General features: G+C 39.7%; 1 protein-coding gene across 21 annotated transcripts in view; it reads left to right on the top strand.

The window, feature by feature from the left end:
- PTPRD (protein tyrosine phosphatase receptor type D) overlaps nt 1–24,858 on the top strand; it is a 1,977,099-nt gene extending 1,952,241 nt beyond the window's left edge. For all 21 annotated transcript variants that reach the window (XM_084898455.1, XM_084898451.1, XM_084898446.1 and 18 more), the window contains 7 exons: nt 10,278–10,563; nt 10,989–11,167; nt 11,782–11,908; nt 12,992–13,117; nt 15,708–15,862; nt 19,261–19,396; nt 21,216–24,858. In XM_084898455.1, the coding sequence (XP_084754581.1) occupies nt 10,278–10,563; nt 10,989–11,167; nt 11,782–11,908; nt 12,992–13,117; nt 15,708–15,862; nt 19,261–19,396; nt 21,216–21,284 (1,078 nt within the window). In that variant the 3' untranslated portion in view covers nt 21,285–24,858. The remainder of the gene's footprint in view (nt 1–10,277; nt 10,564–10,988; nt 11,168–11,781; nt 11,909–12,991; nt 13,118–15,707; nt 15,863–19,260; nt 19,397–21,215) is intronic.
- Nucleotides 24,859–25,146: the final 288 nt, after the last annotated feature.

The following is a 25,146-nucleotide window of genomic DNA, read 5'->3' as shown; positions in this document are numbered from 1 at the left end:
AGATCACCTGTGCTAGATGCTCCAGGAATGTTTCTTGTATGGGTTATATGTGTCCCCCTGTTGTTGTTGTTGTTGTTGTTGTTGTTGTTGAATCCTAAGTGCTGTTGGCCCGTTCACGGGCAGAGTTAACTCTCAGGCTAGCTTACTATAAGGATAGACCTCAGTGACCATGTCTTACTCCACTGGCAGGAGCTGTCCCTAGAGGCAGAGTTGTTCTCAATAGGGCTTGGTGCCTACTGTACTCCCTGTTGGGGTATGCTGCTTATATGGCTAGTAGGGTCGAGCTCAATGTGGCCTTAAAACCACCACTGGTTGTGTTGGTTCTGGGTCAATTTGGGCAGGTTCTGGTGCAATTTGATATCAGACATTGTGTGTAACCAGCCTTGGCCTACCTGTCTGGAGCTACCGCACTAGTCACTGTTTGTGGGCCTGGATGTGCCTGGGAGGGGTCAAGCTGTGTGCAAGGGTAGGCTTCCTCCAACTCTGAGCTGGGACAGATCAATAAAAGGTCCAAGGCTTTCTCCACCTGTTTTCTACTCCACCACCCACTGAGGTTGCCTCGTTTACCTCCAGAGACTTCCAAAGAAAGACTATAGAGTGGGCCCAGCCTGGCCTCAACCCACAGTCTCTCACACAAGGTGAGAGCTTGATAGGGTGGGGTGACCGGTGCTAGGAGACTAGAACAGGTGAGGAACCTTTTCTCTGCCAAGCGTCATTTGGATATTTACAACATCGTTTGTGGACCATACTAAATTATAAACTTAAAAATTAGCCTGCTATATTTGGTCAAATACTTAATAAATTCATCCCTAATGCTTTAGCAGGACCAGACCCAAATGATTTCATGGGTATTATAATGCCCAGGGCCAGAAGTTCCTCACCCCTGGACTAGTGGGTCTCATACTTGAGGGCAGCACAGTCAGGCATTTAGTGGGAGAAAGTGCCCCCTACTTCAGAGCCATTTTCTGCCTGAGCTTTTGACCCCAATTCCCTTAGAAGCAGCTCACTGCAGGTTCAGGTGGGGTGCACCATCTGGTCCCTTTGCAGGAGCAAGCTCAGTAGCCTGAGTCACTAAGAGTCAGAAGGACAGGTCAAGCGTGTCTCTCTTTGGAGAGAGAGGTGCCAGCTGTGCTCTCAGGGTGGTGAGGATGGTCCCCCCACTCCAGGCCCCAGAACCCAGCACCCATCTGTTTCTCTGGCAAGACGCTCCCAGGGAGAAGCATTCCAAAATCCCAGCTACTCCGATCCCTCAGTAAGGCTGAGCTCAGCAGGGCAGCGATAACCATCTAATTCATCTTATAATTCTTAGAGTCATAAACTCAATCCATTTTCATAGATGTCCTTTTTTTTTTAAATATTCTTGCAGTTCATGAATGCCATTCTTGCCATAGCTAACTGGAACATCCAATCCAATTATGAGCTGATAGATGTACAGAATACGTACCATGATTTTTGCTCTATATGTTACTGTCTTTGTACCCAACCAAATGTACTGCAAAGCCTCCTAATTCTCTTATCTTTCTTTGCCAGATCAGTGAAGTATCAGTAAAGGGTCAGCGTGAACACTCCACCAGATTAATCAGGAAAGCCAGTTCTTAAGCACATCCCCAGAATGAGTTTAGCACCAAATAGCCCCCTTACCGCCTCTTAATGTTTTCCTTTTGTACATTACTACCGTATCACATCACGGGACATTAAGCATATTTCAACTCGTGGGACTAACTCAATCATGTTTTTAGAAATTGAAAACAAATGCTGTAACTGGGAGAATGATAATATTGAAGTAATAACAATTTCCTAGTAGGCGCCCTTAGTTAATGGATTGCACAGTCTATCGCTCACTGAAACCGTTTTGTTTTGTTTTGGTTCGGCTCGTCTTTAAGGCACAAGTTTGTCCATAATTTGGTTTGCTTTGGTTGAATCATCGTCCTTGCTGCAAGATAACTTAGAAAGTCGGTCTTACTTCAAGGGTAATGAACCGGCCTGATGCGAGGCTTGATTTAAAAGTGCTGTCCTCTTCCCTTTCTGCTGGAAAATTCTGTAACAGAGTGAACGTACTGAATTGTGCTGGCCTCAGCCCGAAGCACGGGGTTATGCACTCTTTTTTTTTTCTTTTTCTTTTTTTCCCCCAAGTTATGTAGAAAAATCTGTCTCTGTGCTTGGCAACTCCCCCGACAGAAAACAGATAAAAATAAGGTTGGTTTATCAGCTTTGCAGTCCTTATCATGTTTCAGGTTGAAGGCTGTTGAGATGATGAAAAACAAACAGCACTAAATAGGGTTCCGTCATTATCACTGCTGCGGGGAGCCGAGTTTTCAGGATCAAAGAAAAATGCATTTGCTTTCAGAACCACAATCCTTCATTGTGAGAGGTGCCCTGCACTCAGACACCTAGGATGGGTGAAAAATGGAGTAAATTGGAGAAGGGAGTAAAATTGGTGCTGCTATGGGAACTTGGAAATTCAAACAAAAGTAGGCTGGCATACATTGAAAAGCTCGGAATTTTCATCGCTCAGTTTCTTAAGGGGGAAAAAAAAAAGTGGTGCCTGAGCTTCGTCATTCCTGAGCAACTGGAGTAAAAGCAAGCAAAAGCATGGCTTGTTTCCATCTCCTTGAGTGAGAGGCTCTCTCTCTATTTTTGTAAACATATACCAAAAAATATTCCCATGCTGGGGGCTTTGGGGAATATTTCTGTATATATCAGTATATCATTGATTCAGAAGGGAGTTTCGTATTTTTAAACTTATGTTTTTAAATTTTGCAACTCACACATTGAGCACCTTCGATTTCCCTGGCATGACAGTTGCCATGAGAAACTATCAAAGGCAGCAGAGACAAGAAAGCTGTTGTCATTCCCTTCCAGGAGATTATTAAGTGGTATAAATATAATAACCGGAAAACAAAAGTACGGCAATTATTTTCGTTGCTACTTCATAACTGTAATTTTGCTACTGTTAATGAATCATAATGTAAATATCTGTGTTTTCTGATGGTCTTAGGCTCTACAGCAGCGGTTTTCAACCTGTGGGTTGCAAAATTACAGTTATGAAGTGGCAATGAAAATAATTTTATGATTGGTAGTCACCACAACATGAGGAACTGTATTAAAGGGTCAAGGCATTAGAAAGGTTGAGAACCACTGCAATAGGGAGTGTGCAGGAGGCATCTGACTGATGTATCTCTCTCATCGATGTTTCTAACTCTCTATCCCTCTCCCTTCCTCTCTGTAAAAAATAAATAAAACATATATATAGTTGCCACCCAGCCAGTGTGACTCAGTGGTTAAGCATCATCCCATGAACCAGGAGGTCATGGTTGGATTCTAGGTCAGAGCACATGTCCAGATTGTGGGCTTGATCCTGGGCATGAAGGATGCATACTATCAGTGATTCTCTCTTATCATTGATATTTCTATTTCTCTCTCCTTCTCCCTTCCAATCTCTGAAATCAATAAAAACATTAAGAGAGAGAAAGAGAGAGAGAGAGAGAGAGAGAGAGAAGAGGGTATAGTTACATGGGATTTAAGGAGGACTAAACCAAAGTTGAGCCTTGATCCTGGAGGCAGCACATGAGCTGAGTCTAGGAGGATGGTAGGTATCACAGTAGACATGATAACCTGCATTATCAAAGGCCAGAGGTGGGAAAGCTTAATAAAATATATTTAATTTGCCAAGAGCTCAGAGAAAGCCATGACTCTTATAATAAACACTAGAGGCCCGGTGCACAAATTACCAGTAGGGCCCCTAGGCCTGGCCAGAGATCAAGGCTGGCTGGGGCCTCCCTTCCCCCAGCTGCCAGCTGCCGGCCAGGGCCTTCCTTCGTTCCACGCTGCCCCCGGGTGGTCAGCGCACATCATGGGAGCGATTGAAATCCCAGTCTCCCGGTCGAATTCCCGAGGAGACACTTTGCATATTAGCCGTTTATATATCTAGATATTTCCTGTTTATTGCCTACTTATGAACATGCAGTTATTTTAAATAACTGCTATTAATTCAGTTATATGTTTTAATAAAAAATGTTACAAACAGTCCTTTAAACAAATGGAAAATAAATATGTGGAGCATGCTCTTTTTCCCTCACTGCCTTTCAGCCTCCCTGTCTTTCTTTTTAGTTCTACAAATACGCTAAGCTATTTCCACTCCAGGACACTTCCTCTGGGATAGCATCTTTCCCCAAACGCTTTTCTACCCTTTTCAGTCAGTAAAATTATCCTTGCCCTAGCATTGGTCTGCTAGGGCTGCCATAACAAAGTACCACAGACCAGATGTCTTAGATAATAAACATATTTTCCTCACAGTGCAGGAGGCTGAAGTCCAAGAGTGAGATGCCGTCAGGGCTGGTTTCTGGGGAGCCCGCTCTTCTTGGCTTCGGATGCCACCTGCTAGCTGTGGCCTCATGTGGGCTCTCCCGTACATGTACCTCTTCCTACTCTTGTAAAGTCCAACTGGGTTTAGGCCCCACCATTACAACTTCATGTAACCTCAATTACCTTCCTAGAGGCCCTATTTCTAAGCAGGCACACCTGGAGTTAGGGCTTCATCATGAATTTTTTAGGGGCACAATTCAGTCCCTAACAGGTATCCATTTATTCTTTTTTATTTTTAAAAAACGTATTGATTTGAGAGAAGAAGGAGAGATAGAGAGAGACAGAAACATCAGTAATGAGAGAACATCATTAATCGGCTGCCTCCTGCACACTCCATACTGGGAACTGAGCCTGCAATCCGGGCATGTGCATTGATTGGGAATTGAACCGTGACCTCCTGGTTTACAGGTCGACACTCAACCACTGAGCACATGTATCAATTTAAATGGCATTTCTTCAAAGGTATTGTGCCAACATCCTGCACATTTACCTCACAGCAGCAGTTGTGGAGATTTATAAATATACATTTATCCACATGATTATTTAATATCTAATCACCCCCACCCAATCTGTGATCTCCCTGAGGAAAGGCCCATTTTTGTTTTGCTCACCACTGTCCTGAGCTTGGCACATGGTAAGCACTCAGTAAATATGTGTGGGTAATAGCCTTCAGAGGCTTATGACAGAGTCTATAGCAACTGAGGATGGGAGAACAAAATAATAGCACTTTCCTGTCTGTCCCTAGGTGATGGGAATGGATGGATTAGGATAATCAGTCTGTGCTAATAACCTGTAACAACCAGTTCCCCTCACTGGTGTCTGGGGGAGAGCGGGGGAGGTTGTTTACCAATTTACTTGGTGTAAGTACTCCCACCATCCTGAATTTCAAGCAACAAATGTAACAGCCCTGAATGATAGTAGCACCCCATTATATAATATATTCCCACTTCAAGAGCATCAATGTAAAAATAATTAAGAAGCAATGTGTTTGGAATATTACATATATATATATATATATATATATATATATATATGCAGAAATTTTTATTTGAACAGTTGGCTTTTGCCAGCTCCAGCACACCACTGATGAATAGTTGAATAAAATTATAGAGGTTGGATGCACAGAAATGTATAATTTATTATTGTGCAGGGAAAGAGGCAAAAACAGGCTAGACCTAAAAGAGTGAGAGTGAGAAGAGCAGATTTGAGCAGAGAAGATATTAATCTGAGAATATTTTTATTTCTTGAGAAATTTGAGAGTAGTTTGAAGTAGATGTCTTCCCTTGTGCTATCACTTTAGAAATCTGTTGTATTGCTGACCATGAAGGGGAATGAGAAAAAGCAGGACAGAACTTTGGGGATATTTCACTACATTTTGGGGACTGGTGGAGGTATTCAGATTAGGGAAAGAGCTACAGATGGAAAAATCCAGAGAGGAGAATAATCAGCACATGGATCTCATGGAGGGAATATTCCTTATTGGGAAGCAATCTAAAGGAGCTTTGGTAGATTTCTGAAGATAATAGGGTTGCTCCCTGATTTTTATTTTCAACTTGATAGAACCATTACAGAGTCACAGGTTTATTTGTTGTTGTTTTTTTTGGTGTTTGTTTGTTTGGCTACTGTTATTTATGTGTTACATGTTTCAGCTTATTTTGTATTTGAGATAATTATAAAAATTTTTCCCTTCGTACCATCAACCCCAAAGGAATTATCTCTGATGTTCCCTCTATTCCATCATTCAGTATCTTAGAAACCAAGAAAGACTTTTCAAGAAAACAGCATTCAGAATAAACAGTACTAATTATTGAGGGCTGAGCCACAAAAAAGTCACCATATTTGACAATGGTTGCTGCCCCAAATGGCAGAAAGCCAGGTGAATCAATGGTGGTGCTGTGAAATGTGGTGCTCAAGTTTAACATCTCAGAGCCTGCACTTGAGTCCCTGTTGGACTGTTTGCTATTAGCTCTAGAAATGGGTTCAGGGAAGTTCCCAAATGTTAAGACTCACAGAAGAGAAAAAGAAATTGACATATTTGCCAAATGCCTCCTAGAGACCATGCCCTGAGGTAAGAAGGCATTTTACTGCCTTCTCACTTACCATCCCAGTATATGGGAAAGCAGAAAATTCCTCCAACCTTAGATATTGTTTATTGGAAATAGGAAAAGAAAAAGGAAGCAACTCAAGGAGGTAGGTAAGGTAAAGCAAGATTTTGAAAGCCTAATCTTAAAATATCCAGTGGTGATTCTATCATAATTTTCCCAGATTCAACATTGCCTGTTCTTTTTGGTCAGTGTCAGGGGTTGGATCTGTACCTACAAAGTAACTGCCTCTCCCTTTATGTTAATTATCACTATTAACACATTATCATTATGTTAATTATCAGGATTTAAGAAAAACAGGAGAAAGGTTAAGTGACTTTCTCAAGGGCACCCAGCTATTGGATATCTTGAATCTCATGGTCTTGCTTCAAGCTAAGAGACACCTCTCCCATCTAAAATCTTCAAGAACTCTTCATTTTAGAGAAGAGGTAACTCACAAGTTCCAAGGATCTGCTCCTTCCCCATCTTCCATCTGAACATCAAGGCTGGGCAGCTAACAATATTTTATGTTTGGGGGAGAAAAAGTAGGTTTTTCTCCAGTCATAATCTTTTTGTTGTTGTTGTTGTTGTTGTTGTTGTTTTGTTTGTTTGTTTTTTGTCTTCCCACAATTCATGATTTAGACTCAGGCATATATTTGTTTTTTTTTCCTCACTAATTTTTTAGGGAACAAAATACTTCATTACCACCAAGAAAAGGTTGATATCGCTTGAATCAAGAGTTATTCCTAACAATTTTTCAAGATTCTTTGGTATCTTTCTGCCAGAATATAGAACTATGCATAAATCCAGACATTTGGAATAGTTCCTGGGGCATTTTGAGAAAATATTTTTGCCATTATCTAGAATTGATTTGACATGTAGGACTCAGTTATTAAATGTATTATGTGGTTCCCACTAGGAAAAAATGCTTGAAGTTGTGTCCATTTAAAAGCCATGCACAAAGTCAATGAAAAAAAAATACCAAATGATCTCACTCATTTGTGAATCAAGAGCATTATAAGCTGATGAACAAAAAGATACTGAGGCAGTAAAGCATCAAACAGACTGTCAAATTACAGCAGGAAGGTTAGGGGAAGGTGGGGGAGATAAGAGATCAACAGAAGGACTTGTATGCATGCATATAATAACCAATGGAAGCAAAATATTGGGGGTTTGAGGCATGTATGGGAGTGGGGTTGGGGGAGCAATGGTTAGATATGTACACATATAATACCTTAATTTTTTTTTTTTAAAGCCCTGCACAAATAAGGTGAGGAAAGACAACAGGGACAAATATATATAAAATTCATGGTCTTAGAACCTGCCAAACATGGGGGCTGCCTCCCTTTTCCAGGTTAAGTCTTACTAAGTTTCTTTTCATGGCCATGCAGTGGCATATCAGATTAAGACATGGAAATGGCTCAACGCGTTTTCCTGTCTCTCTATTGCCTATCAAGGGATTGTGGTGCAACCTTCAGGTGGACTCTGCGTAGCTCTGAACTGTGGGTGAATGTGGATTTCTCTCACTGACTGGAGAGCCCTGCCTCCACAGTAGGCTCACTGAATCTGGGTGGGCTGCTCCTTACGTGAGGCCTCCCATGCCAGTGACTCATCCATTCACTTACCTCCTCGACATTGGTGAGCACTGACTGCATGCTTGGTGCAGGGCTCACAACAGTGACAGAAATGCAGTTTCTGCTCTCAGGAGATGCTCTCTTCCTTGTGGATGAGGCCCTACCAGACTAATTAATACTTTGTTAGGACTGGGACTGTAGTAGTAGAGTGGTAAGACAGTAGGGGATCTGGAACATGGGGTGATGAGTCCTGCTGGGGGATGTGGGAGGGTGGAGATTGTCAGGGAGGGAAGTATCAGGGAGAACTTACCCTTTCACAGGTTTATGTGGGAGAACCATCTGAAGTTGTGGTTCTCAGTGCATGGGTTTTTCCAACTGTTTTGTACTAAGAAATGGGCTGTTATTTCTAAGGCTCTGTGTCCCAGAAGTATATTACATTCCATCTCAACATGATGTCATTTTGTGGTTTAAACCTTGAATGGAGTCTTAGAATCAGTACCCAAAGGCTCTCTGACTAGATCCTGACAGTCATTTTTTGTGCCTGTTAGGACATGAATAGATATAGGCAATTTTTAAATAATGGTCATATCATCATCCCACATAACCTTGTCCACAAACTTCAGGGCTCCTGTATGGAAGCTGGATTTGGTATATACTGCTCAGTAGTTTAAAGTATTACTTGTTGCAAACTGCTCACCACCTTGCAGCTACTATGCACTGGAGAGAACTTGCCATTTAAGTTGACTCGGGTACCCTCATGCTCAGTAAACTCATCTAATTTGGAGTTCTTGTATGTTCCCTGCATACGTGCTTCACCAGGTCTAGAAAGTGTCACATGGAGCCCCCAGAGCTAGCCTTATGAGTGCAAAAGCCATACCTTCTCTTTTACTATTCCAGCCACCTCAATTCACCATCCTTTCTGTTCTTCAGTCTTGGTGCAAATGCCATATCACCCCCAAAAATATCCTTTATGTCTTGTCTTATAGTTATGTAAACTTTGAGATCTTTAAGATAGGACCTGAGTCACCTCTACTGTTGTATCCCCTCTGTTAGCTGGCAAAGTGCTTCATTGTTCATTGAATGAAGAGATGGACAGATGCACAAATAAATGAACACATATGGGAGACAGTGGCATGTAGTGATTGAAAGAGGCTGTCTGATGGCATGGTATCTCAGCTGGTGATATATACCTATTGATTACATGTTTCCCAGCCAGGTAACCATCCATGACCAAGCATTTTCCATTCAAGCATACTTGACACATAAATATATTCAGCCTAAAGGATTCGATAAAATAAGATAAATAAGGCTCCCCTTGAGATGAAAGAACACAGATGTTATTTTGTGGGGGTGTTTTTTCAATACAGGAGGGAATTCCAATGTTTCTACTACCTGACCCTGTGATCCAGTTCAGTGGATTAGATTGTCTCCTTGCAGCGGCAGATCTCGTCTTTGTGCTGTGTTGACTCTCTTACCTCCCCTTCTTTGAATCGGTTTCTACCATCTGAAAAGCGACCCTTAAAGTTCGAAAGGGATGGAGTCTGTAAAATGCCTCAGAATGTCTTTTATTTTCCCACAGAGAATATTGGAATTTCAAAATATATTCAAACTCTGAAAGAAAAGGGAGTGAAAACTAAAAACACACCCACTCTCTCTAGGGCTTGCTCTCTATTAAGGATTTTTTCCACTGAGAATACCCTGCACTATTTTTAGCGTGCAACAACATTTCACCATTTTAATTACAACCTTCAAATGGGGTTGGTTTTAGAATTTTTTGCTGACTTTTAAAATACGAAATATTTCAAGTCGAGTGATTTACTCTTTTTGTTCTTTTTTTGTCAATTGAACTAAAATAGCCTCAGATGGTTTACAAAAATATATATAGACTAGTTAGATATTGACCATTTAAAAATATTTTCTAGTATAAACAGCCCAAATGTTAATGTGGGATTTTTTTCATAATAGTTTCAAAATAATGTCTAGTTTATATTATGTGATCAAAGAGCATAGTAATTATGGACTTAATATTTTTACATGTTGAAACCAAACTAATTTCACTTGGTTCATTGCTCCCTACCCACTGGTTATGGTGACTTGATAATACTTGACTTTAGAGTGCTCCAAAATCATCACAACAGCCATTTGAGTAGAGTTAATGGGTTGAAAACCTAGTTCGCAAGAATAATGAAAATGCTTGTATTACATGTTGATTTCCTAAGAAGATTTATTTAATCCTTTCCCTTTGTTTTTCCTACAGTGCGGGAGTTGGCCGGACTGGTTGTTTCATTGTAATAGATGCTATGTTAGAAAGAATAAAGCATGAAAAAACTGTAGATATTTATGGCCATGTAACTTTAATGAGAGCCCAGAGGAATTACATGGTGCAAACAGAAGACCAGTACATCTTTATCCACGATGCGCTGCTGGAAGCGGTGACTTGTGGAAATACCGAAGTGCCAGCGAGAAACCTGTATGCCTACATTCAGAAGCTGACACAAATAGAGACGGGGGAGAATGTGACAGGAATGGAGCTTGAATTTAAGGTATGATATCGGGGTGATGTGGTAATTCAGGAGCAAGCCATTCCCGGATTGTCTTTGAGCGCGGGCTTTCCTCCCTGACCCTTTCAGATGTGTCAAGTGACAAGGCTCCCTCGGGTGTCTGACTATAAAATGCTTTCTTTCTCTTTTCCTCTTCTACTCCATGCTTCCTAATACCTTGAGCTTTTTTGTGCCCTAATTTAAACGGAGAGGTCATACCCATAGTACATAATATTTAAAAATTCAGTAGGCTATATGAAGTCCATTAGGTAGACGTGAAAGGCAGTGCAGTTTGAGGCGTCATTTACTTTAGATATAAAGCTTTGGTTTACTTCAAAAAGGAAATCTCAGGTATGTTGCATTCAAACCACAGGCTAAAATTATCTTTGTCAGATTTTTTCCTTTTTTTTTTTCTTCCTATTCAACAGCGTCTAGCCAGCTCTAAAGCTCACACCTCAAGATTCATCAGTGCCAATCTTCCATGTAATAAATTCAAAAATCGCCTTGTTAATATTATGCCATATGAAACCACAAGGGTATGCCTGCAGCCTATCCGAGGAGTAGAAGGATCTGATTACATCAATGCCAGTTTTATTGATGGATACAGGTATATGCTCTTGTTCCCCTGACAATTCGAAGCCTTGATATTTGCATGTGCCCTAGTTTCATAGCCAGAATGAATTTTATCTCAAGTCAAAGCATTTTCTTTCTGCATAGGTCAGCAGTCAATCCCGTGGTATTTGTTTTCTATTATTTTGGATGGAAGTGAGAAGCAGCTGTCATGGAGTTGTTAACCTGGCCTCCTGCTCGCTTCCTTCAGAAGGAGTTAATAAAAAAAAAAAAAAAGCTGTTTTGTACCGTATTCCACAAATTTAATAGATTGTGTAAAAGTCACGTCTTCAAATGGATGCCCCACAACTGTTTCCTAAGCTATGTGTATGCACATGGCATTGAGCTATTAGTGTTGCACTAACATTTAAATAATAATGATAGACGTACATCACAATATTAACAAAGCCATTTCTTTTGCTAAGTTCCCAACATGTAATAAATGTTCTTATTTGATGACACAATCTTAATGGACATTTACTGCAATTGCATGAATGATATAGTTTCAGTTTTATTACGGGCTGGATATTTACATAGCAAATGTGAACCTTTGTGTGTTCTCTGATTTTTTTTTTTTTTTTTAACATGCTGTTTTCATTCTCTGTAATTCAGACAACAGAAGGCCTACATCGCTACCCAGGGACCCCTGGCGGAGACCACGGAAGACTTCTGGCGGATGCTCTGGGAACACAACTCCACCATCGTGGTGATGCTCACCAAGCTGCGGGAGATGGGCAGAGTGAGTGTCTCCTCTTAAGACTTCTCCTTCGGGGAGAAGTGAGGGTTTTATGCCAAGAATGCGAGTGCCCGGGCCATTTCCTTAACATTCAGGGCACGCCTAAAACATCGGGCCACTCATTACTCTGGGTCCATTTTTAACTGACAAAGCCACATCCAGGTCTTTCATTTGTGTTTTGAAGAAAGACCTAGTTTTCTTTCTTCAGTGACACACAATCAAAGAGGCAAATACGCAAGCAGACGCCCCATGACTTACGCCCCTACTCTCAGTACATCCTTATTTCCTTTCCCTCTGGACAAGCTGGAGTTTCCTGAGCAAAGGGGCCATCATGTATCTGTAGGAAGTAATTTGGCTCTCATCCCTGAGGCAAATTCTTACTTGCTCACCATTTACCCCCATTGAATAAAGTGTTGGAAATTTGCATCATTTTTCTTAAAAAAAATACATTTTTTTAAAACATTATTTTAAAAATTATTCAGAAAATAGTATTAGAGATACATCAAGACTTACCCCTTAAATTCAATAGATGCAAGTGAGCATTTTGCTATATTTGAGATATTCCCTCTCTTTTTTTCGTGGGAATGTGTCTAAAACCCAGTTTTTTTAGGGCTGAGAGAGGAAAAGAACTAAGAAAATAAATTGATTATTGTACATGGTGATTAAGCCATTAAAACTGCCTGAGCTGACTAGAGTGATTGGACCCAATCAATTCAGAGGGGTTTTTTTTGTCTGTTCATACTTGATGATTCTCTTCACCCCAAATCACAGTGGTCCAGGTCTGCTAACGTGTGACTGACAGGACCAGCATTATGCCCAAGGACTGATATAATTATTTGGGTAACTTGTAGGTATGAAGATGCTTACTCTTATCAAAGTATTCAATTTGACGGATACAGATTACCAGCAGTTTTATTCCAAGTACTGTGCTTGATGCTATGGACAAGGATTGAACTACAGGATTTCCCTATCTTCAGGAAATTTATGGGTTCAAAGAAAAAAAATGAGTTACATGCAACTAGAATGGGCTTGAATTTTAATTAGAGAAAGAAATGTATAGTTTACATGAATCGTCTCTCCTTTCAGGAGAAATGTCACCAATACTGGCCAGCAGAACGATCTGCAAGATACCAGTACTTTGTTGTAGATCCCATGGCTGAATACAACATGCCACAATATATCTTAAGAGAATTCAAGGTCACAGATGCCAGGGTAAGTTGGCACAGTCTTATGCTCTCAATCATTAGCTGAGAAGTAGTCTAAAACAGCGGTCGCCAACCTTTCAGACCTCACAGACCCACAGTGGTCCGCTGGTCTCAAGCGCTTCTCTGGGAGAAACATTGGCCAGTGGCCATATTTCTTAGCGAAAAGAGATCACCCATCCTAGGGGATTTATTATTTATTTTTATTATTATTATTAATGTAAAAGTAACTTTCTTCTGTCTGGCAAGTGTCCTCACAAACCAGGCTTGGCTTCCTTTCAAATGTAACATCTGGCAGCTCAACTCTGAGACTGCATTTGGTGAGTGTGTGTGCCGGGAAGCGTTCACTGATTGGTTGGCTGCGCTGATATTCACCTTCTCAGCACATTCTCTTTGGAACTTCCCTGACTTCTTCATTACTCGAGGCTGTAAATATGTTGTTGTTTTGCAAAGCCCTGTAGGTCATGCGGGCTTGGAGGTTAATTCGGTATGATTTTAAAACCGCAGAGCAAATGGCTTTTTTTTTTTTTTTTTAGAGGAATCTGACAAGCTTTGCACATTCTAATTTGATTGCTGGCGTGGTTTATTCTTCGGTGTGCTAATGTGTCTGTCCGTGAGAGCTGTGCACCGACGACCCTGGCTGGCTAATTTTCATTCTGCATTTCTTGTCTAGATTGCTGAGTCCAAAGTTCAGCTCTGATGTAAGATGTTCTGTGCAGAAACTTTCATATCCTTGCTTTTAGCCACTCTCTGACCATGATTACAAATACATCCTGGGGGAGATTGGGGGTCAGTCCAAAGCCTGCTTTGCATTTGGAGCTGTCACAATGGGTGGGTCGTGTAAAACTCCAATATGAAGCTATTTATGCGATCCATCGTTTTATTTCTGGAAAGCTGCTTTCTCAACCATTACTCATGTTTAGAGATTGTCCGCTAATCCCCAAAGCCAGGGACCTGGCGGTTGACCTAAAGTGAAAGAGAAATTGGTTAGCAGGCTGGTTGGCCCAGGTGACAGACCCGTTAACCCTAGAAAATCCCAGGTCTTACTAGTAACTACTCTGAAACGACTGTGCACAAGGCAGCAGCAGTTAAGTTCCTAGGGGTCGTTTTTGAGCTGCCCAAGTAAGCATGCCTTGGTGACCCACCCCATTGTTTAAAAAGTAATGCTAATAAGAATGGCCTTTGGGAATTTGGAGCAAGATACGTGAATGAAAATGTTACCTGCATTCTAAGCAAACTCAGCAGCTGTTTCTAATGATAAAGAGTGGTACCCAGGCTCTATAAATGTCAGAGATAACGTTCTTCTTCGCCACTCCTCTCCTGCCCACATTAAATCTCATCACAATACTCAAAAGAAACAGTGAGGCAGAAACCTGGGCATGCCTTTGTTTGCTTTTTAAAGGCTTCCTGTGATTGAATAATCTCCCTAGCTGCCAAAACGTTGGCTGTCGGTGCTCCTAGTGTGTTTCTAGTCTCCATTCCCCAGTTTAGAAAGCAGGTTGGCACTGAAGGGTAGAGTGTTATTGAACAGGTAGCCTGTAAGGGGAGCCAGGCGGTCTGTCCTCGGAAGAGAAAGGGTCTGTGCTGAAGACCTCTCCATCCTGGTGAAAGCCACTGTGGGCAGAAAGAACATTCAGAGGACGGCAGGTCTGCATTGTCTCGCCTCTGGCTTTTCAAACCTTTTCCAGAAACAGATGCTGGGGAGAAAGGTGATGGGCATAATTGTTATTCATGCTTCTGTACACAGAAACCCCTTCTGCTTTTGTTGTGCTTCCAAAAATACTGTAAAATTCAGGAAGGAATCAGCAAGGCCTTAGCATCTTTTCGAACCATTTATGCTTCATGACTCAAAGCAGTACTGTTTCCTCTCTGTGTTCTGATTTGTCTGAGTTAACCCCCCGCCACCCCACACACACACACACACACACACACACACACACGTGCGCGCGCGGTAGCGCACTTTAATTCCCGTGGTCAGCCAGGAAGAGTCCTTTTGGAGAACAGGGCATTTATTTGCTAGCAATCTCTCTCATCTACTTGAGGGATGCCTCACTTCCTACTCAGCAGCATAGTCGGTCACAAGGCACATGTATATCCTGCCATTGTCTGAAAATTGTATGTCTCTGAAACAGCAGCTGCCTAATTTGTGTCAAGTCTTTTCCATGTCACTGTTTGTCATTTCGCAGTGCTAGAAATAAGCAAGCCCGGCAGACATAAAGTTGTGTCAATTGCAAACTCTGTTCTCGATGACAGGCCTGGATGCTCCTTTCAATATTAAGAAGTGATTGGATTCACAAATTTTTGAAAGAGTATATAGGTTCCACCTGGGTTTTAGAGGGAAACTTTGGGTCTCAAAACATGTACTGATAAAGGAACTAGATGACTCTATTCTCTGAGGTGGGAATTGTGAGAGCAAAAATAATTTGCCATGTAAATGTGTGAATGGAGACATTGTTCTAGCAGGTAAGACATGAATGTAAGCTCCTAGCATTAAATATGCCCCTATCTCCCCCTCCCCCACCCACTTTTTTCTTTCTGGAAAAACCATCATGTCTGCGCGCGGCTGAACCCTCTGTGGCGGGTGTGGCTTTCCCCTGAAGGACGGTCAGTCCCGGACAGTGAGACAGTTCCAGTTCACTGACTGGCCGGAGCAAGGCGTGCCAAAGTCTGGAGAAGGATTTATTGACTTCATCGGCCAAGTTCACAAAACAAAAGAGCAGTTTGGCCAAGATGGACCCATTTCAGTCCATTGCAGGTGAGCTAAGAATCAGGAATGTGAGTTTCCACTTGTGATTAATGTGGTGGCTACTTTGAAAATATGAATTGTCTATTGTCAGAACAAGCTTCTGATAGTAAATCTGCGTAATAGACATTTTATTCTAGAAAAAAAATTTTTTTGTAAAACCTAAAGCAAGAACCCACTTCTCCTTCTCTCTGGCTATTTTCCTTTTGTGGAAGGAAAGATTGTTATCCCCAACTTTTACCTCTTGTAACAAAGAACTACACACTGGGTTTCTCTGGCCTATTTTAACAGGAGTTACTGGTACATCCCCTTGTGAAAGTTTGTTCAGTTAGTCGTTTCTTACTTTTTTTGCAGTCATAGCATTACCCTGATAACTGTCAGTGTCTTACTGCTGTGTTTGTCTTCTTGGGAAACCGTAAATAGTTATCAGGCCTTAATGACAATACTAATTTTTGCCAGTCAATAAGTGATTAGAATGGTACCTCAGTTAAAATTGTAATTTGTTTGAAAATTGTGGCTGTATCAGAAAATGAAGCACCTTCAAGTTAATTATTTTCAATAGTTTCCGCAGGATTTTGTAATTCAGGTATTAAAAGTTAATAGATATAAACAGTAAATGGTTCAGAAAGGGCACTCACCATAAACATAGTGCTTTTGGAAGTTTCTGGGCAAAAATCTCCCAACAAAGGGAATTCACTTATTTATTTTAGAATTCTAGCAACTTTTGAAGTCTCAGTTTTTAATTTCTTTATGGTCTTGAGTTTATTAAATTGATTTTTCCTCAAAAAGGAATGGCAGAAACAAACTACATTTCTCAGTGACAGGGTCTCAAAATAGACCTGTTGAAGTCCTGGTTCCACTCTGTCAGCTGTCGCTCTAAGCACGAGGGACTTTTCTCTGGACCTCAGTTTTCTCAGGAGCTGTGAGATCCTTCCTGACACATTTGGTTTGTGTTGAGTTATCCAAAATCCTTTGTGTAGACAAAGAGCATGTAGGAAATAGCACGTGGGCTTAAGCATTCAGACAAAGTAGATACATTGGAGTTAAATTACCTGGCTATTCCCCTTAATTTTCTATATAATTTGTCCAAATTCTCATTTAAACTTGTCCAATGTAAAGACAAGAATACACTTAATAAACATTAATTTTAAGCATTCCATAAGTATGTAAACACACCTATAGTATAAATTCTGTGACATGTTATTCTTACATCATATATATCTTAAAGGCTTCCCATTATTTTCTGTTATCTGGGAATATCCTAAATATGCCACTTATTTAATTTATTAGAGTCCCAGTGCATGGATTTGTGCACTGATGGCGGTCCCTCAGCCTGGCCTGTGAGGATCAGGCCAAAATAGGCTCTCCAACATCCCGCAAGGGGTCCTGGATTGCAAGAGAACACAGGCCAAGCCGAGGGACCCCACTGTTGCACAAATCTGTACACCGGGCCTCTAGTATCATGTAAGATCTTTGGTTAATTTCTTCCCACCCTTCCCCCTGAGATTCATCAGTCTGTTCCACGTTTCCATGCTTGTGCATTGAGAGTCTGCCCCCTGGTGGTTAGTGCACGTCATAGCTACTGGTTGAACAATCTGATGGTCACTTAGGCATATATATATATTATTAAAGTAATACAATACAGCCAATAATTAAGAAGGTATAAGCCAGTATTTGTTATTTTCCTAAAAGTGACTGGTAGAAAGCCAAAAAGTCTATTTTTGTCACATTTGAGCAATTAAGTCAAGGTAAGATAGACTCTAGAGTACCTAGAGACCATTCAACAAAAAGATCGTAAATCATAGTCTCTGAGGATGGGATCTTCAAGGTCATCTACTCCATCTTAACAGAGAGCCTTGCCTGCTCTAGGACATGCTCAGCCACTTTGTAAAGACTATCCATAGATTCTAAAGCTTCAGTTAACATTTGTTAGGACTTTTTAGAAATTCCAGTTTATAAAGGGACACACTATTTATATGCCTGTCAGCTACATCCTCAAGTAAATGAATCCATCCATTTTCTACAGCCTGTACCCAAGCATTACATGGGCCGTTTAATTAGGATCCAAAAATGTAGGAGTTTTGCAGATTATTCACTCTTCTCCTCATTACCTGAACCTCCAGATGCTTTTCTACTTCTTAAGAGCACAAAAGCTATGAATTCATTTTCTTCTCTTGCTGCACTGAAGATCCTGAAATTACCTTAAAACAATAATGAAAACAGAGAATCTCATTAATGTGGTGAAAAGGATCCTGTTTAAAACGGTATATTAATTATATAAAATGTACACAGATAATTTAATTAAAAAAAAAAAAAGCTCTTAACTAGCTTTTTATTTTTTTATTTAGGTTAGAGACCACTCTTAGGATATTCTTAAAGTTATGTTTCATTAAACAGTAAAATTATATATATATAAAATTATATATATATATATATATATATATATATATATATATATAATTTTATATATATATAATATTTTCACAGCCCATTCTGAAAATTGAATTAGGATTCTGTATTAAAAATATCCTGGTAAAGAATCTCTCATGTCAAAAATATCTAAGTTTGAAAATTCTATATACCTTCCTATTTACATGTTTAGGTGATGGGACATCCTGAACAAATTTTAAGTGGCTACAAGAAGTAAAACACTACAAAACTAGAACATGCTCAGTTTACCTCACCTTATCTGAATTACTTCATATTTTAAATATATGAAGCAGGCAAGGTCTTCAATTTCAGGATCTGCATGAAGAGTACAAATCTATAATTACTTACCTTTCCTTTTATTCATTTACTAGAGGCCTAGTGCACGAATTCATGCACAGGTATGGTCCCTCGACCTGGCCAGTGATTGAGGCCAATTTGAGGGGCCGGCCTGCCAGGGGTAGGGACCTTGGAAGGATGGCCCCAGCAGCAAGCTAATGAATGACCAATTTCACAAGGAATCAGGCTCCCTCTCCCCTCTAATCTGGATCTGGGGTGCAGGTGAACCAGACTCGGGGCTGCCAGGGCCCCAGCAACAAGGTCTAGGGCAGTGCATTTCATAGTTACTGGCCAGTCATATGGTCATTCGCCATAATGGTTGCTTATTCGCCATAATGGTTGCTTAGACTTTTATATATATAGATTTTAAAATGTGTTTCTTTGATCTTTCCAAAAAGGCACATGATCCCAATTGGAAAGTCATTTCGCTTTTTAAAAGACTAAATCCTAATTATTCCACACTCATTCTCTTGTTACCATGACACATTATCCCAAAGGTAATCATTGGGTGATTCTAACCATTTTCCTGATTGTGGCTGAGGGAAACATATTTTGAAAGCTAGTAGACACATGTCTACTTACAAGTAAATGTAGCCATGGCTTTGAGCATCTCATCAGGAATGTTGTCTTCGTTTCTGTGACAGTGCGGGCGTTGGAAGGACTGGAGTCTTCATAACACTAAGCATTGTCCTGGAGAGAATGAGATATGAAGGAGTTGTAGATATCTTCCAGACGGTCAAAATGTTGAGAACACAACGACCAGCCATGGTACAGACAGAGGTAAGAAAAATCTTCATGAGCCAACTAAGAGATTTTCTTACCTAGGACCTCCTAGAGTCCAGAGATCATCAGAGGCAAAATACAGGAAAATACTGTAGGAAAAGCATCAAATTGTTTAATATTGTGAACCTCATTCATCCCTTGGTTAAATGGGAGTGACAATGTCTTGGAGTTGTTTCAGAAGTTAGGTGAGATTATATGGTAGATTGAACTATATTAAATTGTCATGAACTATATTAAATTGTCACTATTTAACAATATTTGGCCTCTAATAAAAGTGGAAAGTTTATATAGTTTGTTATATACATATGAAACTAATATATTATACATATGTATATGTAAGTATTTATAAAAATTACAATGCCTGATATATAATAGGCATATAGAAAGAGTATGGAGTATAAAATGGGTTTAAGGTCTAAATGTTAAAAATCAGCTGCTCTAGTTAATTTCTTAACCTAGACAAGACCTAGTAGGATTTTCCTCATAAAAAACAAAACAAAAAAAAAACACCTTTTTTTCCTAGTCCAATAATTAATATGGAAATTCTCATGTTACTCAGAAAAATAGGAGTTCATGACTTGGCCTGTCTGGCCAACTGACTAATCATTTCTAAGTACAATATAAGGGATACATTGTGTTTGTTTTTCAAAAGGCCAACAAGTTCTGTAGGTTATACATATGTGTTCCTAAATTTGTTATTCACCATATCTTTCAGACTTTGATTTTAAAATAGTGCGTTTGGTTTGCAATACTCAAAACATTATGTCAGCGTGACAAACCTAATAGGTGTTGGGGGTGACAGAGGGAAGTTAGATGTTTAAAAAGCCTTAACATTTAGCCAGGCAACTTACTGTGACAAGATAGGAAAGCAAACTCCATTTATTTTGCATTACCATTTTTATTGTAGAAAAATGCACATTTAAGCAAAATAGAAACTACTTTCAGGCCCATTGGCTACTGAAAATAAGTTTCTTTTACAGCGAAAATCCAACTTTTTCTCATCTGTAAATTATAAATTTTTTCCATCTCTCCAGTAGTGTCCCAAAATATTCCTAAATGACTGTGTTCTCCCCTGTCTAAAAAAAAAAGGACATGTTTCACACTGTTATTTTAGGGTAGGCTTTAAAGCAGCAGTCATATTGAATTAGGCCCATGGCACAGGGATTTTTTTTATGTGGACAGCCAGTCTTGTGTTGCCATTTTCAAGAACTGAAAATCTTCAAGCCCAGCGTCCTGAGTAAATGAATGGCTTTGTGGGCCTGATGTTCCTCACCAGATAGCTTTTGGCTGCCTCCCTCATACCTGTAAGATCATCAGAAATGATGTTGGATAATTCTGATTGTAGGCAGCAAGTTCTACTGTCTAATAAGACTTTTTTAAAATTTAAATTCTCCTGGCAATGGCCCAGAGGTACGTGAATCTAAATGTTTCTTAAATGTGCACATGGAGAATGAGTTCAGTTATCACAAATAAGCAGGTAATGGTAAAAGAGGACTGGGATGTATATCATAAGAAACTCACGTGTTCCATAGGTGGTGACTTGATACGACTTGGAGAATGGTTCACACTGATCTGGAAGATAATGGAATTGGGAGATTATTTCAGTCCAATTGACTGGTGGAGTTAATGAACAAACAGCCCATGTGGCTGATCGTTCTTTGCTCACTAAAATCGATTGGCCATTGGACTGGATTGGTTGACGACAGTAGTGATTTTGTCCCCAATAAGATGTAACTGTTTTCTAACAAGATTTTAATTTTTCTGATGCGCTGTGCTCATGGCCCCTTCTCTTTCTTGCCATGCCTTCCCCCTGCAGGACCAGTACCAGTTCTGCTATCGAGCCTCACTCGAGTACCTGGGCAGCTTTGATCACTATGCAACGTAGAAACCCCTGACCCATTTTGGATTTTTACAGCGGGCCCTTCAATACCCATGGAGTCTCTTCTGAGCCATACAGGGCACTTGAGAAGTCCTTCTTAACTTCTAGGTAACAACCCCTTAGTGGGACTATTACACACAAACTAAAAAATAAAAACTCTTCCAGGCGGACCAAGAATTCCCAGTTTAATAATCTAATCTGAAAATAGTAAGAGAATCCTGACTGATGAGGGATCTGGAGGATTTTATTTACAGATACCTCAAGGGTTCAGAAAAAAAGGGAAGAAGAAATCTCAACAAAGAACCAGCATCTTGTTCAGGATCGCTCGCTAGGTACCAGGCGGAGTGCCACGTGGATGTCTGCTGGGGTGGCTTCTCATGGTAGAACGAACTGCTTCGACATGACCCCTTCCCACCATATTGCTCATACTAACACTTTAGGGAGAAAAGGGGGGAATGTTTAAAAAGAAAGTCTTTGATTTAGTTTTTTAGTATTGTAAGATACTGCTGACCTGTGCTTCATTTTTAACTGTGTAAACTTTTTTTTAACAAAATGTATCTATCATTCTATAAAGTAAATTTTAAAAAGGTTACATAACTCTTCATTTTTTTAATTTCCATTAATTTCCAAATTGTAGGGGGTTTTTTTAAGCTGTACAACTGTTATCTGTCATATCTTGCTGTAGAAATATCACATATATGAAAGGTTGCACATTTTTTGTGCAATACTCTTAATCTACAGTAATCGTTCCATCAGATATTACTTTCACACTTCTGTCTGTCTGGTAAGAAAGTACCCAGAGTTTTGTTTTTAGAATCAACAGGGAGGCGCAAAGTATAAAGTTGCTGCTAACATATATACATATATATCCGTATTTTATAGGGGTGTCTATGTATATATCGACAGTGTGTTCACACAAAATGATAGAGATAGCTATCATTCAGTTCTTCCATGGTTTAGCATTTTTTAAGGTAGAAAAGCTATTGTAAACATCTTTTTTTTCATTCTGTTATTAATTTTATGACATTGGTATTTCTTAATATCACAAAATTTTGATTTTTTTAAGGGCAATGAGGAATGCACATCAGTGATATCAAACCTCACCCCCTAATTTCCTACCCAATCTCCCCCCACCCACCTAATCATATTCACAAGTACCATTTTGTTAGCCAGGCTTCCAACCAAGTTCGATATTTCTAACAACTCTAGTGCAATAAAAACATATATCTAGGAGGTGTGCATGTGGGAAAGGTCAGTGCATATCCCTTTAGAAGGGGAGAATGTTTTAATATATCAGCTATCAAGTTGTTTAAAAAAAAAAAAGTGTATTCAATCGTATATTGTCTATAGTATGTGCTATGAAATTTGCATTTATGATATGTAACAGGGGCAAAGCCAAACTCATGTTACTCTGTTCAGTCAGAAACATTTCGTGGCATACAGCATTCCTGGGAAGTGCTGTACTTTGTTTTCGTTTGGTTTTAGTTTTGCATTTAGAGTGCCTTATAATTGATGCCTATTTTAATAGCATTTCTTTTTTAGCTTTTGGTTCATATTTCCATTAGTTGTTCGTATATATATGTTACTCTTCCTATTAAAGTATTATCTGTTTACCACATGTACAGAAACTCTTTGAATAATATGCATTCCTAGTTCTCAACCAGGTCGGGGAGGTTAGTGATTGTACCAGCCCAAAGCACTTGGATAATCAGGGCCCTTCTTCCTTTGATAGTTGTCCACATCAGGAAAAGCCACTGGTTTTATTTTTGATCCCTTCCGAATCTGCTCTGGAACATCCAGAAAAGGCACCAAACTTATTTTAGTAACAACTATCATCGACCACTTTGGAATATATTTATTATTCCATTAGGTTTTTTTCTAAAAGGGGAAGTTTTTAAAAATGTATATATATCTCCCCCCAAAATTACTATAGGAAGCCATGGATGATGGCATGAGCTTGCCATTTCTTCCACAATTGTAAGGAATCCTCCAAATGTTCGAGGAACTCTTAAAGAGTGTCCGTATAGGTATAATAATTTAATCTTAGCTCCATTGACATTGTTTTCTACATGTTCCCATCATTAACAGAATGAAATCCAAGAGACCAAACACTTGCAAGTATCATATATGAGCACTTTTGTAAAAAAAAAAAAAAAAAAAATGAGAAAAAAAGGAAGAAAAAAAGAAAATAATGTATCATACTTAAAAAAAAAAAAGTATCTAGAAGGCTACCTCAGAATGAGACTCTCTAACCTACATCAGAACCAGAGAAGAATGTGCACTACGTGGGTGTGTTTCCTTTCCGTTTGTACCTTTTGGAGGTTTATCCAAGTGCCAGATTACTCAGTGCTGTAATTTTCATTTAGCGAAACAAAGAGGGTCATTAGACAGACATCGCATTATGCCGTGTTGCACACCAGAACCCTGGTGCCATGAGCGGTTTCTCTCCCCGAGACAAACACCGCCCGCTGGGCAAAGGGAAAGAGGAGAAGACTCCTAAGAAGGAAACGAATGGGATGCATACCATAGAGGAACAAGGCGGAGACTTCCAGGCATCCTTCTGTGCAGGAGCTGTTGCGAGAACTAACTCCCTACTTGTCATTGATGTGCATTCCACTCTGTGCTTTTCTGTACAAACCATTCTGGTTTTTATTTTCCCAGGTAGACATCTTTTATCTGCCATTTACGGCTCAAGTTTCCAATTATTTTCATCATCATAACCAGTATGGTGCTATTATTTACCTATGTACGTGTAGTTATGTATAATTTTGTAATTAGTTACAATGGTAAAAAAAAAAAAAAAAAATCAAAATATATAAGAAGTGATTTGTACAGAACTTTATTTTAGCTCTTTTTTAAAAATGATTTGCATGGTTAAGACAACGGTGAGGACAGCCAGGGGTGGGAAGGGCCTCTAGGGAACTTTGCACTTTCTATACCTTTGTACTATGCACTGCCCTATTGATTCTACACCCGATGATGTTATTACTTGAACCCATCTGTAAGAAACCGCTTCAGAAACCCATTCGTGTGTCTGTAAATGACTCGGCGGAGAAACAGGAAGGGGAAAAATTCTGCAGTAATGTACAGATTTTTTTTCTTTCCTGTTTATTCTTGGTTTTGCTTTGTTTTTTTAGCCCCTTCGTTTGATTTTCCACGTACCTTTTCTTTCTCCTCTTTTGGGTTTTGTTTCCGTTGGGTTTATGGGTGCCCTGATACTCCAGCAGAGGTCAGAAGGCTGCAGATCCATCCTATCCATCCGTTACGTGGCTTTGCCATCCAAGCTTGGAGTGTCTAAAAAAAAAAAAAAAAAGATAATAACAGTTGTGTTCTTTGCTCTCATTTTGGATGCATAGACTGAAAAATTTAAAAAAAAATAACTTGTAAAATGGCTTGTTAAAAAATACAATTACCTCTAATTAGTAGTACGCGTAAATGTTTTACAGAATGAAAGGCGTGCTTTTTATTTTCTTACTTCGTTACATTGGTGGCGAAAGAAGTCTGTATGAAAATAAGTTCTTTGCTGACACAAGTTCCATTTGTTACAGATAAATTCTAATAAAAATGTCAGTGTAATGCAGCCCTGGCCTTTGCTTTTGTCCACTCAACCACTGGGTTTTGAATGTTACATATATTCCCCGTTCTCTCCTGGTTATCTGCTCAGTTTCTTTGTACTAAGAGTAATTCCACTTGCATTCCACTTACCAAGAAGCTATCTACAAGTACCTGCCTGGACGTAAGCAAACTAAGGCTCAGAGAAATATAGTTCGCCTAAGTTTTCACAGCAAAGAAAGAGGTCTTGGTTTCATTCCATTTAGAGATTGTGGGCAATCTTTAATTCTGTGGAAGATGACTACTGTATAAATTT

Source organism: Pipistrellus hanaki, assembly GCF_964339955.1.
Source record: "Pipistrellus hanaki genome assembly, chromosome: 11".
NCBI classification, from domain to species: domain Eukaryota; kingdom Metazoa; phylum Chordata; class Mammalia; order Chiroptera; family Vespertilionidae; genus Pipistrellus; species Pipistrellus hanaki.
The sequence above is the reverse complement of the archived record's forward strand: the minus strand, read 5'-3'. Positions and strand labels throughout refer to the sequence as shown.